The sequence below is a fragment of the Oikopleura dioica genome, chromosome PAR, assembly GCF_907165135.1.
Source record: "Oikopleura dioica chromosome PAR, OKI2018_I68_1.0, whole genome shotgun sequence".
Taxonomy (NCBI): Eukaryota; Metazoa; Chordata; class Appendicularia; order Copelata; family Oikopleuridae; genus Oikopleura; species Oikopleura dioica.
In genome coordinates, this window is record NC_137293.1 from 12,448,822 (window position 1) to 12,475,384 (window position 26,563).

Genomic DNA, 26,563 nt, shown 5'->3' on the forward strand with positions numbered 1-26,563 from the left:
GATCATTTCCTTTAAAGCCTCAAAGACAATCTTGTAGCCTTCTTTAGACTGACCCTTGAGAATAATAAAGAATCTAGGATTAACACTATCATCTCGGTCTCTTGATCCAATAATGAGGAGTTGACGGTAGCCAAACTTCTTTTGCTGGCCTTTCGTAAAGAATTTACCGTCAACAAACCAGTGTTTTGAAGAGGTCAGCATGCGCAAATCGTGTTGAGTCGCAAAAGCTAGAGCTTCATCCCATATCGGGCTTCGTTGTTCCGGCGAAAGAAACTCATTCATTAGAATCCATTTTGTTTCACCATCGCCTTTTCGTGATTTATTAATGAATTATTACTTTTCAATGTTCGTTTCGTGAAACAAAAATGATGTCCTCGTTGTCTCCACCTTACCCCTCATCTTTCGAATCGTTTTTAATCAAGCTACATTTGGTTTAGGTTCCATCCGACTAAAGACAGTAAAGTACAATGCAAAACACGAGCACGAATATGTCAATAACTTCAAAGTCTTGCAAAACTCGTTCAAAAAATGGGCGTAGATAAGGTTTGTCTTCATCAAAATTATAACTCTACACAGAAACAAGAAATTAGACTACGTTGACGCGCCACAAAGTTATGAAGCAGATTCTGAAACCTTCGCAAGACACAATATTCTCTGCGAGAAGAAAGGACTCTGGACTCTGCCAGCTGATTATCCACAGGTAAAGCGTATCACTCAGAACTTTCTTTACAGTTATTCAGACAATTCTTGAGTGCTTCCAGCGAGGAAGAGAGACCGCCAGTGATAATGCTATCATTTGAGGCACTCCGACGCCAGATTTGACAGATTACACGACCCGTACTTATGGCGAGTTCGCTGCAACATCTCAATACCTGGCGAATTCACTGAAAAAGCACGGACTTATCAGTGGAGAAAGCAAAATTGCGATCTACTCGTCGAATTGCTACGAATACGACGCAGTAATCATTGGAGGATACTATCAAAATATATGCAATGTTTCGCTTTACGATACTTTTGGTGAACAAGCAGTCAAATACATTCTCGAGCACGTAAGTTTACAACTTCTTTACGAGATTATTTTTACTTTTTCTTCAGATTGAAGCTCCAATCTGCTTCGTTCAAAATCAAAAGAAACTTGACCTCATTCTCAAAATCAAGCCTGCTCATCTTCAAACAATCGTTGTGTTTCGAAAATTCAAGAAGGTCAAGTCCTCCAATTATAAAATCATAAGTTTCGACGATTTTATTGCAATCGGAAAAGACAGCTCGTTTGATAATGTTCCGCCGACTTCTTCAGGTAAAAATGATAAAAATAGGGGCGATCATTTAATTTCATTATTCAGACATTGCTACGATCAATTACACATCCGACACGACTGGCGATCCGAAAGGCGTCGTCTTGACTCACAAGAACATCTGCACCGTCTGCTGTGGCATTACAATCTTCTCGGTTAAAGAGCCTTGGAAAACAAGCGACGTCTGGTTCAGCTATTTGCCGATGGCTAATATTTTTTAAACTTGTTGACGTGCCCGACATGGATTATTATGCGCGCGAAGGAAAAGGAGAAATCTGCTTCCGTGGCGACAACGTCATGCAAAGTAATTTCCTTTCACCACTGTCAAGTGTCTCACACTTCGTTCAATGGTTTAAAAAGTTTTTCGACGCTAACTATCAGGTAAATCAAAAAGAACGCGAAATCCTTTTTCAATTCTGATTTCAAAGGGAGAACCTCTTGGTCCCGTTCATGCGAGAGCGAACGCTGGTGTGACTCCCGCTTCAAATTCGCTGCAGTTTCTACAACAGCAAAGAAAGCACCCGCTCGAGCTGGAGCTCCCGCTGCTCGGGTCCTCGAAGCCCCAAGAACTCCTGCATCGTAAGAGAAGCCGCTTGCGGCTTCGAATTTATGTTAGTTCAGGGAAAGACAAAGGAAAAAGAAGAACGCACGGCCTCTGCTTTTCTACCGTATCAAGGATGTCCCAAGCTCTAAAGGATAATTCAACTCAAGATTTAACTAAACTATATTCACTGTCATTTCTTTCGTGCATCTGTGCTCGGTCAAATAAATCACTTTCCTAGTACTGTCATCCAGTCTTCCAAGCGTCGAGGATCAGGAACTGTAGCGGCCTTTATTTTTCTTTCGTACTTTCTGGAATTCTGAGCAAGACGTCTCATCTCCTTTTTCGTGAAAAGATTGCCTCTTTCCATGCTCGAAAGTTGTGAATCTTTTTGAACTTCTCCACGAATTGTCTGTTGACTTTTTGGGCGAATTTGGTTCCTGTTGAGCATGGACACAGTCGTTGCGTACTGTAATCGCTTCTTTTCGAGTGCATCGTTCTTCAGACATTTATTCATGTGAATGTCTACTTTCGACTCTAGCTTTCCACATCGCCAATTGCTGAGCTCAAAAACGAGGAGATTCCATATCAACAACTTTTGCAAACATCCAAATCTTCGTTGAACAGCGGAATGAAGCGTCTTTCGAATATGATTGATTTTCACACTCGACTCGCATCTTGAAACGGAAGTCAGGATCGTCGTTTTTAGAATGCAGAATCGTTTTCTTCGCTTTTCTTGCTTTGAAAGCAAATGATCTGGAAGCAACTTTGACGAGGAAGGATGCATTGTTTTTTGAGTTTCGTTGAATCGTTACCAAGGCAGGGTTTTCGACAGTACCACCAATGTTTTCTTACACGTTTTATAAAAATTCATTGACAAAGGCCACTTTTGACCCATTTATTCAAGATTAATAGCTGTAGCAAACATAAATCAGCTTCTTCCGGGAATTTCTGTGTTAATCACCCGGTGTTTGCATCTGATTTCGAGTACTTGGTCACAGTGAGCACCCACTGAGATAATGGCGCACGCAAATGCTTTTTGAAACTGAACTTGTTATAAAACTATCCTGAAAATTCTTCCTCAGAAGGTGGTGGAATCGGTGTCAGTTTCAACATTTTTCTATCCGCATTCTCTTCATCATCCTCCATTTTCTCAGAAAAATCAAAATCTAACTTTTCAGCTGCCTGTTAACCCGTTTGTTACTCCGAAAATAGCAAGAACGAACTGTGGATGCTGCCCTCATTCTATTTTTAGCGCAGAAATTTCAATTCCAAATTCGTCGTCTTTTTTAGCGCCCTGAATAGTCGGCTTTTAGATCAAACGCTCCCGTCGAAAGGTGCAAACTCCTGCTGAAACTGCTCCGGAATGAAATTTGTGTGATAATCACCAGTTTTTCGAATTTATAAATGATTTTATTAAAAAGAGTTTTTTGCAGAGTTTCAAATAATATGCATACTAAAAAGGCGATTTTCTGGCAGTTAGACTTTCTGGCAGTTAGATTTTCTGGCAAAGGCGATTTTCTGGAAGTTAGATTTTCTGGCAGTGCCAGAAAATCGCCTTTGCCAGAAAGTCTAACTGCCAGAAAATCTAACTGCCAGAAAATCGCCTCTCTCTTATTTTTCTTGGCCAATTACCGACCAGAAACTTGGACCGCCTTACTAACAGGGACCTCAAATTTCAAGTTTATACGATTTTTTCTTTGAAAAGCTTATCTTCCGAATGTACAGCTCTTTATCTGGTCTGAGTTCTAAGTAAAACAAACTTGGCTTTTGGACAAAAAAGTCCTACCCACTTCAAAGCTTTTCTCAGAGCTTCAGATAGCCGCGCGTTTTATTATAAATCTTTGTCCATCTGATTGATCGCCCTTTCTACAAATCAAAACCGGCCCTAAAAGCTAAAATGACCTGCCGGGGCGAAAGGTCCCGTCGATCGCATCAAGTGACCTGGTTTTTTGAAATTGAGGAAGTCCACGCTGTTTCATTGCGGCTCCTGCTGCGATCTGTTTTATCCAGCCCGCTTGATTCCCATGTAACAAAAAAACTGAAACAAGAAAATTTGAATGACAGGGGCGATCGAACATGGCCCCGTTTCTTTTTCCAAAATGTCGAGTTCGATAATCTTTTCTAGCTCCAGCAGTTTTCTAAGCCTCTTAGTCGATAAATCACCAGCCGGTTTTACAAGGTACTAATATAAACATCAAGATCGAATGTCCTCAAACGCTCGCAAATGTCCCTTGATGTCTCGGAATGTCTCTGAATGTTCTTAGATGTCTTTGAATAGCCCTAAATGTTTTCAAATGTCTGCGAATATCCGAGATTTTCATGAATCCTTCTAAAAAATCAAAACCCGTTTAGCAACATGTTTTGCAACAACCCAAAACAAACATTTCTAGTTACATTCCACAGCACTAACGCAACCTAGGTCGAAGGGGTCACTTCTAGCTCCAGGTGCACATTCAAATGTCCAGAATTCATTCAATTGCGAACAACAAGTCTCGGAATATAACAATTTCAAAAGTCACTCGAGACAGACACTTGGCAGGAGCGAAATTCACAAGCACTTCTCACTCGAATTCCGCATACGTTTTCTTTTATTACTGTTTTATTCCTGAGTGACAGTCTTTCTCAGCTAAAGCTACAGTTCTTGAAGAGAATGTCAGGCACTCTGTACCCTGTCATCATGTCAAATACGCCTTCTCTTCTTGTTGACCTCTTGTTAGTTTTATTCAAATCCTCTACTCATATCAAACTAATCCCTGCCTCCATAAAACACATAACAAAAATCCCCAAAATCAATCAACTTTGAAGAGTGAAATCGAATTGAACGCAGAGCAGGTGCTCTCAATCGCCGCCTTTGATAGAAAGAGTTGTCCTAGTTTATCCCTTTTCGAGTGTACAAACAATTTTCATTTGTCCCACATGTCACGCTTTTTTTCGGTAACGCCTTTGACGAGCTGCCCTAAATTTACTTAGCCTGCGATAAATAAACTGCTCAAAAAAGAAGAGTGCCCTGAAAATACTTAGATCCTCATCAGAAGCAAGAAATTGGGACGGTTCTTGAAAATAATTCATTTTAGGATTAGCGCTACTGTGGCTACTACTGCTAATGTACCAAAGAGTCCCTCCCCAGATGTAAAAATGACATTTATTTAAATCATTTAGGAGGCTCAATAAATAAGTGAATAACTTTGATGCTCCGCGCCCGCTGGAATTTACGGTAGTGAATGTCAGAGGCACCTCAAGTTGCGTGTACTTTTATGAGTCTCGCCGGGGTAAATACCGCTTGAATCCTTGAATCTCGAGGAATTTCGTAGTCACTGAGTAAACTTAGCATTGCCATTCAGGAGGAGAAAAACGTGTAAAATGCTCGAGCGAGCACGTCCTCGGATAATTTTGTAAATATTTATTCGCGGCCAAAGTTCATTCCCCAGGATTTTCCGATTTGCGCCGAGGTCCTCAAAACTGACCATGAGATTGGGGAAACGGTAGAGCGGATTGATGAATCGTTGGAGTGCGTATAAGTAGACTACAAGTGCAGATAAAACCCAATTAGTAGGGGAAATCACTAATAATTAAGCTTTTTTTCTAGCTTAGAAGGGTGAGGTTATAATACAGATTTAGAATCCCCAGAAGCTGGAGATCATTTTGACTATTGATAGTGGGGGGTCAACTCGTACCCTGAGGGCATTTAGGCCTCTCTGAAGCCCCAAAATCCGGCCAACTTCGGAAATTTGAATTTTTGAACGCCCAGACCGCCCCTTTAGAGCCAGCGACTGTGCTAGAATTGTAGCCCAGGCTCTGACGGTCATTTTGAGATATAGAAAAGTACTGAGACCCGGGGGTTCCTGAGGAGCTAGAGGCTCTTGAAGTTCGGGAACTCGACAAAAATTGAGTACTTTTTCACAAAAAGTACACCATTTGTGTCACAAATGCCTCCAAAAGACCCTTTATCTATGTTTCTTCAATAAAAAATGTTTTAGGAATCGTTTGGGGTCATCCGAGGTCACTCTAGGTCAGAAATTATGCAGAATTTAGAAAACTGTTATGAGTGACCCGATCTGACCTCGGATGACCCCAAATGATTCCTAAAACATTTTTTATTGAAGAAACATAGATAAAGAGTCTTTTGGAGGCATTTGTGACACAAATGGTGTACTTTTTGTGAAAAAGTACTCAATTTTTGTCGAGTTCCCGAACTTCAAGAGCCTCTAGCTCCTCAGGAACCCCCGGGTCTCAGTACTTTTCTATATCTCAAAATGACCGTCAGAGCCTGGGCTACAATTCTAGCACAGTCGCTGGCTCTAAAGGGGCGGTCTGGGCGTTCAAAAATTCAAATTTCCGAAGTTGGCCGGATTTTGGGGCTTCAGAGAGGCCTAAATGCCCTCAGGGTACGAGTTGACCCCCCACTATCAATAGTCAAAATGATCTCCAGCTTCTGGGGATTCTAAATCTGTATTATAACCTCACCCTTCTAAGCTAGAAAAAAAGCTTAATTATTAGTGATTTCCCCTACCAATTAGGCACTTTATTGCCGCCATAAAGTGGGGAAAACAGTGAGCGAGTATTTGTTGATGGTTTCATTGATTATGAGTGCGTTATCGGTTATTCTTTTTATTGAATAAAAAGGTTCAATGAGATGATTCTTGAATTTATTAATCCTTCGATAATGTCAACCAAATCAATTTGCGTCAATTACCAAAGTTCTCCCGATCTTTGATTTTTACGATGAGAAAGTTTGAAAGCCACTTTATTGGTAATCGAACTTTCAGAAGAAGGATAATTTCGGTAGTTTGTTACGGGCGTGTCTATCTTACGCGGTCAGTGGTGAATTTTTGAATAGAAAAAACATTACAAGGAGTCAATTCTCATTTTGTTTAGAATTCAGCGGACACTAGAATTATTTTAAAAGCGTCATTTAGGCCAGAGAGGTAATTGCGCTAAGACCGCAATTATAAAAATTATGGGCTTATGATAAGCTTCGGTTCGCGTTTCGATCTTTCTACCTGCTCTGTTACTGTATTTTCCTACTCTTGAATTTTTGACTGGTTTGCTGCTTGATCTGACATAAGAGTTACTATCCCTCGCTTATTCAAAATAAACAGTAGCGACAGTCTTTGACTTGCTGCCCTCAGATTATGCTGAACTCAAGTTTAATCCTGCCAAATCATGTCGGTAAAGAATGTGAGTGCATATTTATTATGCGGCTTTAAATTGGTGTGAGAACTTAATATTTACAAGCCACTGACAAGACGGAAACGCGTCAAACTTATAAAAAATAGTATAATTGCAGGCTCTTAAACCCAGATCCTCGGATTTAGACATTCTAGAGCCGTGTAACAGACAGTAAAATGACCTCAGAAAGATTTTCTATTCATTTTTTCTTTTAAAAATTTGAGTTTGACGCGATCGACTTCAAGTGGCTTTAATATTTCCTGCTCATTAAAAATATTCTTGGCCGAGAAAAATTTACTTCCCTAAATTTAATCCAATTTGGCAGGATTTTATTCCGGCTAGGTGCCAGAAGTACCTCTGGAAATAGTTTTCCTCGATTTTTAGTATGTTCAGGTTCGGCTATAAAATCACAACAATCCACGTGCTCCATTTTAATAAAACTCATCGTAACAATCAATCGCCATCAGGAGCTTTAGGGACCACCCTTGAATTATTAATAGGTCTTGCAGCGAGGGTAATTATTCGCTGGAAAGAAGAGGGAGCCGATCCATCTTTGGAAATGTGTATCCTTCGAAAGGTGAAATTTCCGCTCCCGTCAAATGCCAACCGTCACGTTGTTAAATTCCAAATTTGGCGTCTTTATTTAGCCCGTTATTTGCAAGGCCAAACGTTTCCGGTTCCAAAATCAAGGAGCAAGTTTTCCATCACAAATTCGCTACCTCAACTTGAGGTCCTCAAGCTCAGGTCCTCAACTGCGAGCTACAGTATAAGTTTTTCTAACAGATCTGCCCCTCATTAAAATACGGACCAGTCCAGCAAGGCCCTCTTTTCACGCATTTCAAAAAGTCCAATTAATGAACTTTTAAGAGAGTGGGCTGTCCAGGGCAGGGTTCGGTATTTTGAATTCGCGAAATTATTCGTTTTTCATTTGAATTTCTATTTATTCGTTTACGAATATTCTCTATTGAGCGAATATTCACAACGAATGAAATCGAATTTTCTCGGAGAATTTTTCAGAAATTCAGCGAATTTCTCAAATATTCGCTCTGCCGCGCGCTCTGATTGGTCGGGCTTTGACGTTGCGCAGCCTATAATTTTATCTTCACCGCCTAAATAACCTTATAGCTCGCGGGCGCCACCCTTTTCTCACCCGCGGCCCTGGAGTTCAGCCAATCCAGGGCTGTACGCTCAATTTCGAGCGAATATTCGCCCGAATAGGCGATTCGCGAACAATCGCTTATTCGCTTTAGAAAAGAGCATATTCGCTGCGTGTATTGGCGAATTTTTCGACGAATTCAAAATACCGAACCCTGGTCCAGGGGCCCTTTGTCGATAACTGTCAAAAAATTTGAAGCATCGGCCGAAACTGACGCTCGAATTGGCGAAAGGGCTCTAAGCCAGGCTTACGGTTTTAAATTTTTCCAAGTCCTTGAGTTTCAACTTGAGTCTTTTTCAAGTTTTGAAAAACTTGGCAAGGGTATTTTTGGGTGGAAAATGTATATTGACGGGTTAAATATGCATATTTCTATTGATAAAGAAGGTGAATCTGTTGTTAGGGAAGATTTTTATATTTGGTAATTTTCGCTGTTGCAGAAAAGCTCAAAGGAATTCTTCTGGTTTGACGACTTGTCATGATTTACGAGTGCACTAATCCTACCCATTCAAACTGCCCTTTCGTACTTTCTCATTATAACCAATTTTTCATCAGCAAATGTCAACTTACATAACCCGCCGCATGAAAAGTCCAAATCATCTGCAAATATTTTTCTTGCCGCTGCGAGAATTAGCTTAATTGAAGCGATAGTTGCAGCTTTTTTTGGCAAGATGCGTGAGAAAACATCGTGTAGGATCAGGCAAAGGCGAGTGAAAAGTATTGAAGAAGCCTGGGGTCGAACCAGGGACCTCCGTGTTCATGAACCGGTGTGCTACCACTGCACTACTTCTCCTGGGGACTATGTCCGCCATTTGAGCCAGTTACTATGCCTAAGAGGAGGGGACCTTCTCCCACAACTCCCCCTAGTAACTGCTCTAACAACTCGTCTTACATATGCCGCCTTGGGTTTTGGTTCTTTGTCTGGTGCCACGGTCCCCAACCGTTACAAGCCTACCAACCCTCCCAACCTTCAGCTTCTCCTGAGCTACTGAGTGAACCTTTGTCAATCTCAGCTTAGGGTTTGTTTTGGCTACCTAGACAACCCACTGTCTTCACCAGTTTGTAGGATCAGGCAAAGGCGAGTGAAAAGTATTGAAGAAGCCTGGGGTCGAACCAGGGACCTCCGTGTTCATGAACCGGTGTGCTACCACTGCACTACTTCTCCTGGGGACTATGTCCGCCATTTGAGCCAGTTACTATGCCTAAGAGGAGGGGACCTTCTCCCACAATCGTCAGAGTTGTAGCATTTGCGGACGATTGTATTTTATATAGCCCCTGAGAGCAGGGTTCGGTAATTTGAGCTCAAGCTAAAACTCATTTTGGCTAGACGCTCAAATTTCCTCAAATTGAGAACTCAAAGTGACTTGAGAAATCATTTTGAGAAGATTTGAGAGTTTTGAAAGTTTTGAGTTTTTGGGAGATTTGAGAGTTTTGAGTTTTCAAAACTCAAATTAAGCGAGCGCTTCCTTGATTGGCTCATGGATCGCCAGAATTGATTTCTCACCTGAGCTCTCATCTCTGAGTTCTCAAAACTCAAATTAAAAACGTGAGTCTCAAGCTTTGTTTCCTTGAGTTTTAGCGTGAGCTCAAATTACCGAACCCTGCCTGAGAGAGATTTCCACTTTCCCAGTAGTGAACGCTGCAAGTTTTCAAATATTTGAATGCTGATTAAAAAATTCAAAGAGGGGTCAATGCTCTTAGCAATCGGCTTCTATCGGTTTTACAAAGCTATAATAATTAATAGGTAGATTCTGAAATATTACAGTTATGACATGTGCCTTGTTTTAGTGTTCAAAGATGAATAGTCAAATAAACTTCTGAAAAGTCCTTTCATCAATGCCTAATAACTCGACCATTATCTTGGCGCATGAATAGAAAGAAAAATTTCTCCCCTCTCAGAGCAACGGAACGATTCGTGTGAACATTTAGAATTTGCCTCTACAAAGAATTTTTCTTCACACAAAAAGGGGCAGACAGGAAGCTTTCGTTTAACCAAGGTCATTATTTCTTTTATTCCCGAGTCTAATTGATGTTTTTCGGTATTTTCTCTGAAAATAGTCTTTATTTTTTCTAAGTTTAGTGAAATCGAAGCCAGTAGATAATTTCAGTTCCAGCTTCGTCCATCCACTTCTGGTTCTTGAGCAACTGAGTTTCGCAATGATCGAATGCTCTTTGGTCGAAAAGAGAAAGTGGACCGGTCCAGCGGATGATCGAGTCTTTCAAGTCATTCAGTCGCTGCTTGTCTTTTGAGAGTTCAATTTTGGAATCATAGAGGATGTCAAATGATTATTGAATTAAATGTTTAAACCCTTTCTTGTGCATTTGTTTCTTGCATGTACTCGCAGAAGCCTTTGACGACGGAGTTGATGACGCCCTCTTCCTTGATGACTTCGATGATTGCCTGGTCGTCGATGAACAAATCAATGACGATGTCTCGGATCTCAGGCTGCTCGGCTGCCTTCATCGCAAACTCACTGACGTAGCTGGGATAGTCGTCTGAAAATCACACGTGACAAAACTGAGTGATTTTACGATAAATGGAGAATTTAAGAGAGGGACTTCCTTGTTGTCAGTCTGTCTTGTTTTATAGTAATTATTAATAATTGTCAAAAAGATGATTTGAGTTTTAATGATGCTCCCACCTGAGATATATTCGAAAACTTCGACAATTTTCGCGGCATGGCTAGCTGGGAGGTATGCGAGGGCTTCAAGATTACTTCAAACTGAATTATCCGAAATTCAAAGTCAAATAAGTATATTTCTTGCGTCAAAGGAAATAAATCCCGCCTTTGATAAGTTTTGAAATTTCTTATGTAATGATTCCATAATCCGTTTCCTGATAATTTCGCGTTGGTTTCCGCTGTAGATTTCGTCCACCAAGAGGTCAATGACTTGCTGAGTTCCGCCGCGGACGGCGAAGTGCTTTGCCTGAAGTCTGATGTGAACGTCAAGGTCGCGCCAGTCTCCGTTGCCGTTGACAACGTCAAGTGCGAGCTTCGATGCTTCCGAAAGGCACCAGCTCGATCCGTAGTTGCACGCCCAGCTTGTGTACAGCGAAGCCATTTTCTTTTCATCCGAGCCAGAAAGATCGTTGCTCATGTATCTATTCGTGCTGGCAAGGGACTGCATGTAATCTTCAAACAAGGCTCGGTTGGAGCTGAATCGGACGAGTTTCGCACCACTTCTGTGAGTATAAATTTCATCCTCGACGATTCGGTCAAACACAGTACCAGCATGCGCCCAAACGATCCAGTCCTGTGGCCGGTGGCTAATTTCAGCAATGGCCATCAACCTCGTTGGCTCCATCACGTGACCGTAATTCGTATGGAAGTGTTCTCGATGTCCTAAAGCAGTGGCGAGGTAAAACTGATCCATAATCATTCCTGCGGTGAGCAGTTGGATGTTTTCAACGGTCTCCAGACAAGAAACCTGCGTCATTAACTGGGTAATCAATTCATTGAAGTTGGAAATAGAGCCATAAGAAGTTCTTGTGTAGGATCGTGAGTCGGGAAACGGCCAGAAATCGCGGCCAATGCGTTCTTTTCCGAAGTTGAGGGTTCGATCGGCAGCCATTGTTTCTTCTGTTAACCACTGAATTTCTGTGGAGCAAGAGTCGAACTTCAATATTTTAACAGGAATGTTCCAGTTGTAATTCAACGAGCTCTCAGGAAGAGTGACCTCAGTATCTTGCCATAAAAATCGCTCAGCAAAAGCTTCGTGGGAGTCTTTGAAGGTAAGTAAGGGTAAACCCATCTGGAGAAAGTAGCCTTTGAAGGTTTCGTAAAACGTTTTTCCCTCTGGAAGGACTGCTGGATCGACGAATTCGGAGATGTAGCTGAACCAAGTTTCGGTAGTAGGGTTGGTGAACTTGTTCTCGTTGAGGTATTTTTGCATACCGGCTGTTTTTTGAGTTCAGAAATTTTGAAATTATGAGAGAAAGGTCGATCAAAGTTCGAACTTTTCCTTGGAATGCATCGATGCCGATTACGTCAATGATCATTCGGATTATTAGACTTCCCTTAGAGTAAGCGATACCGTCAAATTGGGCGTCGATAGCTTCACATGTATCCACAATGTAGCCGTCGTTGTTCTGTTTGTTCACGATCGGACGTGAGTTTCGCGTTTGATCCACCCAGTACGCCCAGTCCGAATCGTACAAGTACAAGTAATTTTCCCAGGCAATGCTCGAGTCGACAAATTGGAGACCAAAAGCTCCTCCCCATTCTGCAAAGCCCTCATTTATCTACAATTTAGATGATAGAAGGAAGATTTAATTCTCATTTTTACCCACAACTCGTCCCACCACTCTGCAGTAATCAAGTTCCCAGTCCATTGATGAACCAGTTCATGAGCTACAGTAGCTGCTACGTCAGAAGTCCAGAACTCAGTCATCTTGTCCGTATTTGTATAAAGCCAGGTGTAATCATAAGTGACTAGTCCCCAGTTTTCCATCGCTCCGAGACCGCTATTGGGGAATCCAATTTGATCGAGCTTTGGCACTCCTTGGAAGGCATCTGAATAGTTGTAGCCGAAGAAATCGCTCAAGCCATCGAGAATAGCAATTCCAGCATCAAGAGCGAAGCTGGAAAATTCTATATTTTCAACCCACTTGGGAGAATAAACGCGCATTCTGGCGCCGGTCTCAGGAGCAGTTCCTTCCACGTAAACGTAATTAACGACAGACAAGGAGAACAAATACGAGCTCATCTTTGGCGAGCGATCAAACACGTAAGTAACGGAAGAATCATTTTGTTGGATAACATCGATCGTATCCGTGTTCCATAATGCGTAGTAGCCTTCATTTCCGTAGAGCGTAACTTCTAGGTCAAAAGTCGATTTGTACTCCGGCTCGTCAAACATTGGAAATGCTTTGCGGCCACCGCAAGACTCGAACTGAGTGACGAGAATGTTGCTGTAGGTCAATTCGTCAGGGCCAACGTAGTAGTCGACGAAGAAACCTTCATTCCAGCCTGCAGAAGTCACGTAATCGAATCTACCAGTAAACTCAATTCGTACAGTTGTCTTTTCCTGGAATTCGAATCCAACTAAAATGAAGAATAAAGAAAACTATTCTTGAAGATTTCTTACTGGGAATAGTGATGAAAATAAATCCACCCTCTTGAAAGTGCTCGACAGCTTGTCCATCAAGTGTCACTGACTTGTAAAAGAAATTCTCTTCGTTGAGCGCGAGGTATTCAAAGTCGCCCAAATTCCATTCGAAATCAACTTCCACCACGCCTGAGTAAGCGAAGTTCTCTGAGTTCAAATCGTTGATCGTCAGCTCTACCCGATAGTTCTCAGGAATAACTCCGATAGAGCCGTCTTCAGCTCTTGGTAGTCGGGACGAAGCAACCACATCTTGCCATGAGGCAAGAGCAGTGCCAAAAAGTAGCAGAAGAGGAATCATAGGGTGACATTATAACGCCGGTAGTTTTCTACTGAAAAACGAACTGATGCTTCGTTCTCATGATGACGACATGAGAACCATCATCTTATAGCTCCGAATTTTTCTTTCTAGAGACACAAACATTCATCAAGTCGATTCTTTCCAAATCCGACTTCTGCAGTCAGTCGGGCAGACATAGAGGTGGGCTAACTTCAGAATCTCGAAAAATGCCACGGAAAAGTATCTTCCTGAGCTTGCCTTGTAATTGGACGGATTCCGACGTAACTGAGTCCAGCTGATTAGCTTTTTCTTTGAAGCAGGGATCTTTTTTTCGGCAGGGATGATGGCAGAGATTTTTGAGAATTATCAAGGCGAAGAAAAGTAAGACTCAACTTATTTTGAAGATTCATTTCGTGATCATTTTCGATAAAAAGAGAATAGTTTCAAAATTTAAATTATTGCTCAAGGGACTCTGAGAAGGCTCCAAAAAGCGATCCTCAGAAAATGATGCGCCTTGCCCTAGAAATGTATTCATTGGGACTTGTTGGAGGCAGTCAGGCAAACGATATCGCGCTGTTAGAGCCACCGAAAGAAACTCAAAGTGTGACAGAGACTGTGAGAGTGCCAAGTGCGGATTACATCGCTGAAATTATCGGGAAAGGAGGTTATTTCGGTCAAGCGTTTATTAACAACGAAAAACCATATATTCTAGGCATGAAAATCAAATATCTTCGACAGAAGACCAAAACGTACATCAAGACGCCAAGTCGATTTGAAAAGCCAGAATTCGTCATAACAGGTAATCCGATCACTAAAGTATATAAACCGACATTGAATCTTAGGCCGGAAAGAAGATGTCGCTAAGGCAGCAACAGAGATTCGGGAAGCGGTTGAACATTTCAATGCCGTTCGTGCTGCTCGCTATTCGCAGCGTTTTAATCCTGAACCCTCGGAAGACGCCATCACTATCAAAGTAAGGTCAAAGTAGATTACATCTATGATCCCTAATGAAACCCAGGTTCGCGTGCCATACAAAGTTGTCGGTCTGGTAGTCGGCGTCGGAGGAACTACCATCAAGAAAATCCAGCAGCAAACTCGCACTCACATTGCGACGCCAAGTCGCACAGGCGAGCCGATTTTCCTCGTCACTGGATTGCCAGAAAACGTCGAACTCGCCAAGCAAGAGATTGAAGAGTACATCGATGCAAAAACGGAAAATTCTAAGATCGACCGAGACCTTGATTTCGCAGCGAATGGCGTTGAAATTGGCGATGATGGAAAGACGGAGAATTCTGTGTAAGAACTTTTTGACAACAACAACGATGACAGAGATCTTTCAGATTCGGTGATTCTTCATCTACAGCTCAGGAGCGGGCTTTCAAGGCTCTTCAACAATTGAGCTCTCTTTCAATCAGCATGAGGGAAAAAGTCCACGAATACCTAGAAAAGTAATAATGCCCCTTTTTTACGTAATTTACGATCCAATTTAGCTTAAACAGAAGCTCCATCGGAAAAACTCATTTCGATCTTTACAAGAATTCTTTGAACCCAATTTTGAACACACCAATCGTTGTACCAGAGGAGAAACAAATCGTCGTTAACCTCAACGTACCGTTTTTATAAATAATAAAGGAATAAATAACTTTAGGAGCTCGGAATTGACCTCAACAAAGACTTCCGCAGCAAGAAAAATTAGATGAGTTCAAAATAACCGCGGAAAACTCGTCTCTTAATCCAACTGCAGCGGCGTTTACTCCGAAATCGGCGAAGATTATTGCACCCATTCAGAGCTCACCAAATGCAAAAGTCGCTAAATCGCCGAGTCACCACAAATCTCCGAAGAACTTGCAGAAGATTTTAGGAAGCGATGGAATCTACATTCAAACGAAACCACTTGCAAAACCTCGCTCGACCCGCGATTTGCGCAACTTTCCGTATGGATTGGCTGAAAAACAGGCTGTTACCGGCAATAGTGGTGCAAGTCTGACAAGTCTTCTTCCAAGAAAACTCCCTTCATGTAACTGTCATTTATTTTCTTATCAATTTGACTTTCCTTTTCTAGCTCCTTCGCCATCAGAAGATTCATTGTTCACTCTCGAGTCTGGATATGCAACTGAAGCTGGATTGCTCTCACCGAAAATCGAGTGATCTTCTGCAGAAAAAGTTAATTTTATAGCGAATTTCTATTTTGTACTACAGAGACTGGCTCGTTCCCGCTTACTGACACTAAATTCATCCCTCGTTGCCGCCCAGTTAGAAAAATTTTAGCTCCCTTTTTTATCACATTTATAGGGTTATAACTTATAAGATGAAAATTTGACCCGTTTTTCAAGCTTTGTTCAGGGGTCTTATGATACAGTTTTAGAAAGCTCAGAAGCTGAGCTTTCATTTGGGCTCAATTTCAAGTGGTCTGGGTCATGCCCGCAAGGCAATTTATGGCACCGGAAGTTCTGAAATCAGCACTAGAGCTCTTCAATCGATTTTGGGTGCCGGGGTTCACTCGAAATGGCTCGAAAGTAGTCGCGTTAGAAAGCTCATCGTCTAAACTTACTGAAAAGCCAATATAATACTGCTGACTTGCCACCTACCGGCCTCTAGGGGCGCTAGAAACTCGATTTTCGCCCCGGAAATGGGATTTGTTGCACTAGAATTTGCCAATTTGGTAGAAATTTCAGGCTTATTATCGCGTTTCCTACCTAAAAATTCGTAAAATTTACTATTCTAGCGCCTCTAGCGGCCACTAGGTTGCGAGTCAGCAGTATTTTATTGGATTTTCAGAAAGCTTAGACGATGAGCTTTCTAAAACGCCTGCTTTCAAGCCATTTCGAGTGAACCCCGGCACCCAAAATCGATTGAAGAGCTCTTGTGCCGATTTCAGAACTTCCGGTGTCATAAATTGCCTTGCGGGCATGACCCAGACCACTTGAAATTGTGCCCAAATGAAAGCTCAGCTTTTGAGCTTTCTAAAACTGTATCATAAGACCCCTAAACAAAGCTAGAAGAACGGGTCAAGTTTTCATCTTATAACCCTACACATTTATCATTTTCAAGCCAATTCTTATTTTTATACCTGAAAGTCTTAGAATCTAATAAATACACTGAAAAATTGAAGGCGCCATATATTTTTCTGTAATGCAACAAACACATCCCATCAAAGAAAATAAGCATGTCAGGGTTTCTTTGTCTCGATGAAATGAATTTAACTTGATTTTGTGTAAATGCAGGCTTTCCAGCAGTTTTGCGTGAAGAGAATGAGGGTTACCGACGTCGATATAAACCGATTTTATCAAAATTATTATAGACTACCCCATTCCACCTTGTCGGAGTTAGAAAAAGCCGATCCTATTAATTCCTTCTTTGGCCTACCAATTGGTAATAGAACATAGTAATACTAAGAAAGTTATATTAAAAAAGGTGCCCAACTGATTGTGTATGGTGCAATTTTGTTGGTTGTTGGCTGGATCGCGACTTTCTGGAAGCAACTTTGCGGCATTGTGAGAATATTATCCTTAAAATACTACAAAGTGAATTACTACTGTAAGTGAATTATAGCCTCCAGAAACTCAAGATCGTGATTGTGACGATTGCTGTCTGATCCGTCCAGGAATCGAAGCTTCAGCCTGAAATATTTGGAAGAAGAACAATAAAATATAAATTTCTAATGTCAAGTCAGGAGTCTTACTTCTTAGAAAAATCTCTTATAGAAATCTGAGGGTTAAGAAGAAAGACACTGTACAAATCTAAATAACCTTGCTAAACTAGACTAGTCTTTGCAGGTGGAAGAGCTTAAAAATACCGTCACTCAGAGTTAAATTGGGTTGACTCGATTTATGAACTTTCAAAGACATTTATATTTGCTTACATCCTTTTTAAATACTCTGACATTTCTCTTTAGCGTTTCTTTGGGTGGCGGGAAACCGCGAGCTAAACGCTGGAGCGAGAAGAAGCCGCGATTTCGGAGGCATGAAGTTGAACTTCGGCCAAAGTTAGGCGATTCACGCGGAATTCAAAAGTTATCAAAAGAGTTTACGTACCAGTTACTGTGTTAAAGATTTTTGAAAGATAAAAAAAAATATTAAGTTTTTGATCTTAAAAAACTTCCGTAAATAATAGTCACGCCTAAAATTCTGAAGTTATATTCTAATTAATTTTTTCAGCATAAATCAATATTTAATTATTTTGTAGAAACTGATGAGCCTAGGTTTGAATTCGTTTTCCCTTTTTTCTTGCGTCTGTTGCGGTCTTGGTTGAGCTGCGCTCTTTGGTCCTACTTCCGAGCTCTTGGTTCCAGCGAGACGAGTGTGAGCATCTCGTGCCGCGTAGATTAGAAGCAATCCCGGTTCACGACCTTTCTAACGCCGCCTAGCGAGCATCTTGAGCACTCACGATTTCTTGTTTGTTCATTCATAAAGAAACTTTCTTGAGAAAAGAATATGCTTGGAGGAAAAAGACTTTTGTCAGTTTTTCTTGCGCTCGCTTTTGGAAAGAAAACTTTTGAGAGCTCAAAATCACAAATTCAAGGAAAAGTTATTTATATCCCATCTGTTTTATTTTTGGAAATGTAAAATAACCTCAAAAAGACTTGAAGAAGAAGACAGTGAAATGGTGTTCCGAGTACATGCCAGAACGATTCAGTGGAGATGAATTGCACAAGAAGACTTGCTCGAATCGATTCAACAAGTTTTACGGTAAGTTAATCGCTAATTTTCAGACTTGCGAAAGAAGAAAGCAAAAGGAAGCGACGAACACAACGAGGAGAAGAAGGCAGGCGCAGGATGCCGAGTTCGAGCACTCGCTATTTTCAGGAACGTTTAGAGAGAAGTAAAGCTAATCACTTGAAGCATCTCCTGAAAACTGTAAAGTCACCTCTGAAAACCCGCAACCAAGAGCAAGAAAACGCTACCGAAAGAATTTCGACCTCGACGACGGTCCATCCATTCTCGCGAAAGTCGGATTTTCCTTAACCTTTCTTTTCTAACGAAAATATACTAGTTTGGTCGAAGAACGAATCGTTTTATCATTCAAGAGATGGACGGCTGCAAACGGGGACCGATGTACAAGAAAATCTTCACGAACGTGATTGAGCGCTTCCGAAATAAGCAGAAGATTATCCGCCGTCGCCAAGACCGTCTCGCCAAGAAGCAAGATTGATTTTGTTCAAGCCGATATTTATAAAGGTCAGTAAGACGAAAAGACACTGACTTACTCACTATCAATGCTTGTAAATAAACGCCCAAACATCAAAAAGAAAAATCATATCTTTCGAAATATCTTTCATTCTCTTCCTTGTTATCTAAATCTTGCTGAATTAATGGCATTATCTCATTTTCATGCAGAAAGCTTGTCCAATTTTAATGCTAATTTTCTACGTGATAACGGCATTGTCCACCTGTTTAGCAGTAAAAGAGCTATCCAAAGCATGCCAAAGCTAAATCAGATAAAGATAGGTGAAAAGCAGAAGATAAAGCAACCTACAAAATGTACAATACGAGAAAGTCCACTTATCAAAATTTGGCTGTCTACTCTCACATAAGTGCCTTTTATTTCAATTCAATTTCTCAAAATTTAGGCCTATTTCTATTCGGATTTATTCTTTGCTTATGCATTTGGATACTTTGCTGCAAGAAAAAAGAAACAGAAGAAAACTCTCGAATCCAAGCTGTTTGAAACTAACATCCGATAATAAATAGTATTTCATATTTGAGCATTTGCTGTTTCTGATTTATTCAAATCGTTACATGTAAATGGAAGAACAGATGTATTTTCCTAGCAGTCTCCAGATTCCCCAACTCCTTCGTCATCTTCGTCTTCCTCATCGGACTCTTCTTGCATGTTGTAGTACTCCATTGGAGTCGGCCAGAGATCGTCCTTGATCAGCTAAATCACAGGATGATAAATATGTTGGGAGGAAGGTCTTACGTTTCCGATCTCGTCGACTTCAGGGTCCACCTCACTCTGTAGCCATGCGATAAAGCCTTCGTCGGCTTCCGGAGCACCTAAGTTACACAGTCAGCCATGGTATAAAATGTAAACAGCTTACATTTCTCCTGCATTTCTTTGTCCGTCCAGTCGATCGTGGTGATCTCGACGGTGTTGTCGCCTTCCTCGCTCATTGTCACTTTCTTCGTGACGCTCTCGTTCGTGAAATACGCGTTCTTCTTGAATTTCTACCGACAATTATAAATCTAGGACTCTGTAATTGAACTTACGAATTCCATCGAGTAGCCACTCTTGATGTCTTCGTTCTCAACGACATCGATGGTCTCCAGATGCTCGAGAATTTGCGCGTCATGCTCTGACATGCTCTCTGCGATGATAGGATGGTTCACCAAAGTCGTCAGCCAAAAGTTAGGGATCTGAATTTTACGAATAATTTGAAACGTAGAATTAATTTTTGTACCTCGGAAATAGCCTTGGCTCTCTTTTCGTACAGTGGCACTCGAAGCTTGTTGTACTTGATCTCTACTGCGACGATTTCCTCGGCAGACTTGCTGTGGATTTCATCGAGCCCCTTCTGGACCTCGTATACTTTTTCCAGGAGGGCGATTGACGCATCATCTGAAAAATACTTGCAAAGGCAAAATTCTAGCGGAAATTCTACAAAAGGAAAAATCTCCTATAAATTATAGGCTATAATCAAAGAAATGATCAATCATATATTCTGTTTCAAAATATATGACGTACCGTGATTCTTTATGCGACTATTTACAACTAATTCTGCTAATTTCTCGCATTTAAAAAGTCGCCATCTATTATACTCTCTAAGGAGTCGATGGAAAAATTTCGATCTGGTACCAGAAGGAATTTCAGCGCGGAGCTTCTTCTGTGGTGGTTCATCGTCGATGTTTGGCATTTTAACGAACTTTCGAAATCTCTGGCAGTGCTCTTAAAAATCAAATTTCGTAAATAAAAATCCGAAGCCGATGCGTCAAATGCCCCACCCAGCAGGTGAAAAGAAGTTCTCCCACTCTTTTGTGAGAATAAAAAACAACAACAAAAGCATTTTTGGTAAGTATCGGCTTTGAGGTCGAATGGGTTTGCTTTTGAAGAGAATGAACTGGTTTGAATATAATCTGGTTTGAATGGAATTGTTGAAGAATTGAGACATTTACAGAAGTAGGTAAAGACGTTTTAGGCGAAGGAGTAGTCCTGTGGAATTTCCGGTGAGCGCAGGAAGTAACGATTCATGGCGCTCATGAAACGCGTCTTGTAATTCTCTGGACTGATGATAGTCGGCGCAGCAGTGGAGACTGATGATTTTAGCTGAAAAGAGGTGTCGAAAGAGATCTAGAAATCAGATCCAAAACACCATGTCGAAACAAGAGTTTTGGGATTGGCTAATCGATCTTGAATTATGGGAAACTGAGTTTAAGCCAATCAGAAGCCCGTAACTTCTGCCTTAGCGAATCAAAAGACCCCGTAAACTAGCAAATATTGTTTAGGCCTATAAAAACAAGACTTATTACCTTTGATTCGACATATTTATCCCAAGTGTACGTTCGTAAATAGTCAATCAAGCCAACGACGATGTGATTGTTTTTGTAATCAATGCCAATGAGCAAGGAGTAGTCGATGATCTGCGAGCGGCTCAAGAAATCAACATCATTGGCCAACGCCTTCATCAGTACGAGATGAGCAGCCGAGTTCAAGTGAATCGGCGAGTGACACATTGACGAGATATAATTACTGTCTGAATGAATTATTGAGCGAGAGGTCGATTTCCACAGTTGAAAATTGAGCAGATTTTAAGCCATTTCGGGCTATTGATTCGTAACTTACCGAGAAGGACGTTATTCTCGAGGGACTCTTTCGTCATTCGATTACGCTGGCTTCCTTTTAGATCGAAAGTCTTGGAAATCATCGGCATGTTCCAGAACAAGTCTTCCATTACAACAAAGTCTGTTTTGGACGTAATACTCCTACAAATACTTTCATATCTGAAGATTTCTTTAAAAACAAACCGAGAGTGAGTTTTCAGCGAAATCCTAAAAGCCGAGTAAACTTTCACGATCGCACTTGGCTGTCGGTTTTCAACCCCTTTGATGACGTTCTTGATGTATTTAGGCCCGAAGCTTTCGACAGTTGCAGTCTCCTTTTCTTTTATCTGAAAATCGAGGTTGACAAGCAGCGCCGTCGCTGAAAATTACTATGCAAGAGGGGAGCTCCCGGGAGACCTCTCTTCTACCGAAGCCGAGAAGATTCACTACCATTATTGCCGTTTTTTTTTTTCTTTTTCAAATCGGCCAACCGAGAGGCCGCCGATTATAAACGATGGGCAACTGCGCAACATCTAGTAAAACGGCTGCTATTTCTGAGTCTGATCAGAGTGCAATCATGAAAGAGAACGAAACGGAAGAAATTGGGAAAATTAAGAAAAACTGTCCGACTTGCGGCCAGACTGTCTTTGTTGAGCCATCGGCGAATGAACTCGTTTGGGGATCAAAATAAATGCATATAGTTACTGTAAATAAACAATTCCATACCTGCTTTATTAGAAATCGCGTGTCAAGAGTTCTGAACCAAGTTGCCCCCGATTTGCCTCCAGAAGACTTCCAGGTTTCGCAGCGAATTAGAGAATGAATGAAGTCTTCTTCCTTGAAACCTGGAAATTGATTGATAAGCTACCGATCGAAGGTTGTTTTTACCGATAGCTTTGCGTAATTGGGCGAATTCGGAATGATTGAAGACCTTGACCTTGAGAGAAACAGTCGATGCCTCGGCGTGGATTATGAGATCTCGGTCGACTACTTGCGCAAATGGTTCATTAGCGGAGCTAAGTGCAAAGGCTAGAGCAGAACTTGGCTCTTCTTCCCTCACCGTGACCTTTTTTCAGATTAATTAAATGCTCGTAAATCAGAAAAAGAAGTCACCTTGTATTTGCTCGAGTGTTGGAGGAGATAGTGAATGCTTCCTCGGAAGGGACTGACGACTGTATGGACGTTGTTGTAGAAAAGCTTCTGAAGGAAAGGGGTAATCGGGTTTGAGACGAAATGATCGTCTCGAGTTGCTCCTTTGTCCGTTGCATCTAACGCGTCTGAGCTTATTTCTTCGTAACTTTCAAAATCTTGGCTCACTGGATTTTCCTCGTTGGACGATTTCCGGACGCTGTCAAATTTGACTTGAATGCGAATGTTCCACATTTGAATGATTCCAATCAGCGTCTGACCAATTTCTGATACTTTCGAGAAGAATTTGGCGCAAGTCTCCCAGGGAATTAAGTCCCCAAGATTTTCCAAATCCTGTTTTGTCGCTGCCACTACATTTTCAAATCTAGTCCGTTCTTCGTTGTAGAAAATAATGATATCGTCACAGTCAAAGTTGTTTACAGTAATTGCGGCGAGCTCCTGCTCCGCTTCTTTCAATTGGGTGTTGAGCTCATTTAATACTTTTTGGCCCTCGTTGCTAACGAATTCGAGGTCGGTCTTAATTGGCTCCACTGGATAAGTAGCTTGATCTTCGTAATAGGCAATCGAAGGCAACTTGACAAAGAATTGACGAAAGGTGACCAGCTTGAACGAGCAGAGCATGTTTTTGTTCGCGAAATAGACGGATGAACTTTCAATTCGCGACAATTGAGAAGGCATGAAAGCAGGTGCGGTTAGAATCTTGATGAAATACGCCATCGACATATTTGCTATTTTTTCATTGATAGGCGAGATCGCCGTGTTCGTTCCGTAAGAGTTGCTCCACATTAATAACTGATGAGTCGGGTTCTGATCGGGGAGTTCCTTTTAATCGCGCTCAACAAAATTGTACAATCATATTAGAACAGTTGAAGCCGATCGTTCATAGATGAAGCTATAAATAAATAATTTGATGAGCACGACCTTTATGATGATATGAATCCCTTTTTCGCCAAAAACAATTCGCTTGATATGATTTCGTTCTGGCCTCGTGCAGACTTTGCAAAGCTTATCAGCTGACTCCCGTCCTATTAAATTCTGGACAAAGTCCGCGACAGACGAATCTGTCGAAGAATACGGGTGGAGACTAATTTCGACAGGGGCGGTACAGTAAGATGTCATCACTGCTCCTTGGCGGAGATAGAAGGTAGAAAAGAGGATTGGAAAAGGCTCAACTAAAGGTCTGATATCATGTACGGTGGATCGAGCCATTATTCCAGGGAAAACGGTGTTTGACTTTTGCTGACTACTAATCGTTGAAGGATAACTTCCAGTTGCACGAAAGCTCGCCATCAGATCATCCCTGCTTACATGATCGAGAATGGCATCAGGATCTGTCGCTTCGTGGTAGCATGTTTCTTCTGGCTCTGGAACTTTAAACCGATGTTGTTTCATCATGTCTCTTCGGTGATTCAAATTAAAGCGCTTCAACCCTTCCTGAAGGGGATCTTCGCTTCGCCGTGTTATGAGATAAGTATGATAGCCGCAACGAATGAACTCGGAGTTTTCCGTGCTGTTATTTGCTTGCTGCACAGGCGTACTGCTCAACTCAAAAACGAGGCTTGAGTTCTGCTCGTTTGAGACTTTGGAAGGCACTCGTTGATATTCAGTAGAGAAACGGCCTGTTATATCAGAACATTTACAGTAAAACTCGTTTCGTTTTGAAATAGTCGGGGCGTCGAGGGGAAACGAGTTGAGAAAGTGAACTTCCATTGACATTTGATGAACACAAAGACACAGAAACATGATGATATCTTTTATGCAATCAAGTTGGGCAAGATCGTCAGAAAAAACGAGCAAAGAGACGAAGCTCTTAGGTATTTCGTTTTCGATGAAAAATATTGAGTCCACGCCGCAGACGAGTTTTTCTTCAAATGAAGGAGCGAGGCCGATTTTAGAGGTTTTTAGCTCTTCGAGGTTTGAGATGATGTCTGATCCTGTTGCGATCGAAATGCGCTTTAGAGCTGTTTTCTTTACATTTACGACGACTTGGATGGATTTGTGATGGCTGAAGAATTGAAGAGCGTAGTTGCATATTGATTGAGAGGAAATTATTACGTCGGGTTTTCGTTCTAATATTCGTTTGCAGCAGAGATCGAGGAATTCTTTTTCCTGACGGATCAGTTCACTCAAACTTTCGAGTCTCGTTTTGCCACCCATTCGGAAGTCAATTTTGCAATCAAGCAGGACAATCGAAACATTTTTTCGCACTGTTGTTTCTCGTTTCTTCGAAGTGTCTGTAATTAATTTCCCGCTGAAAATTACGCCATCCAACTTTTCAATATTCCCAATATTATCTTCTTTCGGTGAGATTATTTTCTTAATGTGGATCATCTTTCTGACGTCAAAAGCTGCGGTTATAGAATCTGAGGAAATATTCTGGACGATCTGCGGGACGACGTCAATCAAGTTTCCAGACCATTTCTTTTTTATATCCCCATCGGAGAAGATTGACAACAACTTAGCAACCATGCTTTCAAAATGACGTCGATGAAAGTCAGAAATTGATCGACTCCAGTCTTCACTGGCCGAACTTGATCTAGATGACGATTGGCGGTAGACTGAAACAGTTTTCATCTTCTCGCTGACATTGTCCATGTACATATCGCTGATACAAGTCAGACAGTTGTCAGAACAAGCTTTTGGGACTCCAGTTGTGGTGCTTTCTGGAGACTCTGCGTAGTAATCTTCCCGCATATCGGGGATTACGGCCGAGCTGCTTATGGAACTCGACGGTGAGCGGATCGGAATTTCCTGGCTAGATTGACGGGTCATAAGTGGATCACCACTCATTGTCCCTTCTTCGTTGAATTTATAGACCGCATCTTTCGAGAACTCATAGTTTGGGCCAAGAAGGAAACCAAGCTCGATCATGCGTTTTGCTTTCACCTCCGGATCAGTCGTTTTCGAACCCAGTTTCGTGATAATATCATCGCCAGAAAAATGAGTTCGTCCTGCTTCGAAAACTCCATTCCTGAGGCTTTCGTAAAGCAGTTCGATTTCAACTTCTTCAAAAGAGTTGAAACCAACTGGAATGGACTCGAAATCTTCGAATTCTTTGGAAAGAGACCGATTTCTCAATACTCGTGGGGTTGATGATATAGGTTTTGACTGAATTTTGCGTTGATTCACCATCTGGGCTTCCTAAAACGAGCATTAGAGAGATTCAAGATGCTCTTTTTTGCCTGGCAGTTATCACAGCATCTTTTATTTATCGGAAACGATCGGATAGGAGCGCATTTCCAACAGAAAATCTGCCCACAAAACCGGCAATGATGTCTTCTTCGGAGAGTCGTAAATGTCTTTGAACAATTGTAACAAGCTTTAACTGATTCATCAGACATCCAGTAGCTCGTCTCATTTTGTTTTGATTTTGGCTCTGCGTCTTCTATGATTTCAGTGCTGTTACTTCAGAGAGGTCACGAGACTACTTCCTTATGATGACCGCGTGATGGGTAGAGCTCACTAGAATTAAGAAGACTCGAATATTTAAAACATCGATGGAGAGACTTTTCGATCAAGAAATAGGGCCCATTCCAGAGCTGATAGGTCGACAACTTACGATTGTCGACCTTCAAAACCTTCACAGCTCATTTCGATCACTCGATGCTCAAGATAATCTAAGCGGCTATGTTGAGAAGCGCGAGAAATTAGCAAGGAATACGAAGAATCCGTTGGAGTACATCATCGGAGCTGCTCCGCTATTTAATCACGAAACTATTGACCTCATGCAAAAGGAGATTCTCGTGTTTCGCGAAAGAGAAAATTGTCTGTTTCAGGATTTCAATTTCGAGCTTCAAAATAACGACTTTGGAAGAAACTTTCATCCTAGAAACCCTGGTGACTGGAACCTACTGATAAGAACTGCGGAAAAAGAAGAAAAGAAGCAAAATTATTTGAAATACATTTCTCTTACATGCTCGAGCTATCCCTGGGCGGATTATCTACTGAAAACTCACAAGTTCAAAAAGTGACCCTTCCCTTTCGGAATTAAAGAAACTTTTGATCCAGGAAGACGATTTCTTGGGCGTAGGTTCATCTTCGATCTCTTCGAATTTAATTTCTCGGCCTATCAATGCATCGAATTCAACTAAGCCCATAACATCTAAAACA

At 41.4% G+C, this 26,563-nt stretch overlaps 4 protein-coding genes across 4 annotated transcripts; 1 reads left to right on the plus strand and 3 right to left on the minus strand.

Annotated features, from left to right (window-relative positions):
* Positions 1-10,194: 10,194 nt before the first annotated feature.
* On the minus strand, positions 10,195-13,568 carry LOC145701894 (glutamyl aminopeptidase-like). Its single transcript, XM_081779107.1, has 7 exons — positions 13,250-13,568; positions 12,449-13,206; positions 12,058-12,404; positions 11,058-11,996; positions 10,804-10,877; positions 10,470-10,657; positions 10,195-10,399 (listed from the first exon to the last, which is right to left on the minus strand). Exons 1-7 carry the CDS (start codon positions 13,566-13,568, stop codon positions 10,238-10,240), a joined length of 2,787 nt encoding a protein of 928 aa, XP_081635233.1. The 3' UTR covers positions 10,195-10,237.
* Positions 13,569-13,817: 249 nt separating this feature from the next.
* Positions 13,818-15,885, plus strand: LOC145703727 (RNA-binding protein MEX3B-like). The gene is made up of 9 exons (XM_081781121.1): positions 13,818-13,928; positions 14,015-14,211; positions 14,260-14,346; positions 14,390-14,520; positions 14,566-14,843; positions 14,888-14,995; positions 15,038-15,155; positions 15,196-15,564; positions 15,610-15,885. Exons 1-8 carry the CDS (start codon positions 13,888-13,890, stop codon positions 15,241-15,243), a joined length of 1,008 nt encoding a protein of 335 aa, XP_081637247.1. The 5' UTR covers positions 13,818-13,887; the 3' UTR covers positions 15,244-15,564; positions 15,610-15,885.
* Positions 15,886-19,252: 3,367 nt separating this feature from the next.
* Positions 19,253-20,503, minus strand: LOC145704593 (protein SET-like). Its single transcript, XM_081782053.1, has 6 exons — positions 20,343-20,503; positions 19,948-20,105; positions 19,757-19,903; positions 19,588-19,714; positions 19,467-19,543; positions 19,253-19,424 (listed from the first exon to the last, which is right to left on the minus strand). The coding sequence occupies exons 1-6, from the start codon at positions 20,398-20,400 to the stop codon at positions 19,314-19,316; spliced, it is 678 nt and encodes a 225-aa protein (XP_081638179.1). The 5' UTR covers positions 20,401-20,503; the 3' UTR covers positions 19,253-19,313.
* Positions 20,504-20,583: 80 nt separating this feature from the next.
* Positions 20,584-26,561, minus strand: LOC145704585 (1-phosphatidylinositol 3-phosphate 5-kinase-like). Its single transcript, XM_081782043.1, has 10 exons — positions 26,426-26,561; positions 25,636-25,852; positions 23,375-25,594; positions 22,418-23,275; positions 22,193-22,370; positions 22,031-22,149; positions 21,509-21,651; positions 21,327-21,466; positions 21,014-21,237; positions 20,584-20,810 (listed from the first exon to the last, which is right to left on the minus strand). Exons 1-10 carry the CDS (start codon positions 26,548-26,550, stop codon positions 20,679-20,681), a joined length of 4,356 nt encoding a protein of 1,451 aa, XP_081638169.1. The 5' UTR covers positions 26,551-26,561; the 3' UTR covers positions 20,584-20,678.
* Between the last annotated feature and the right edge of the window lie 2 nt (positions 26,562-26,563).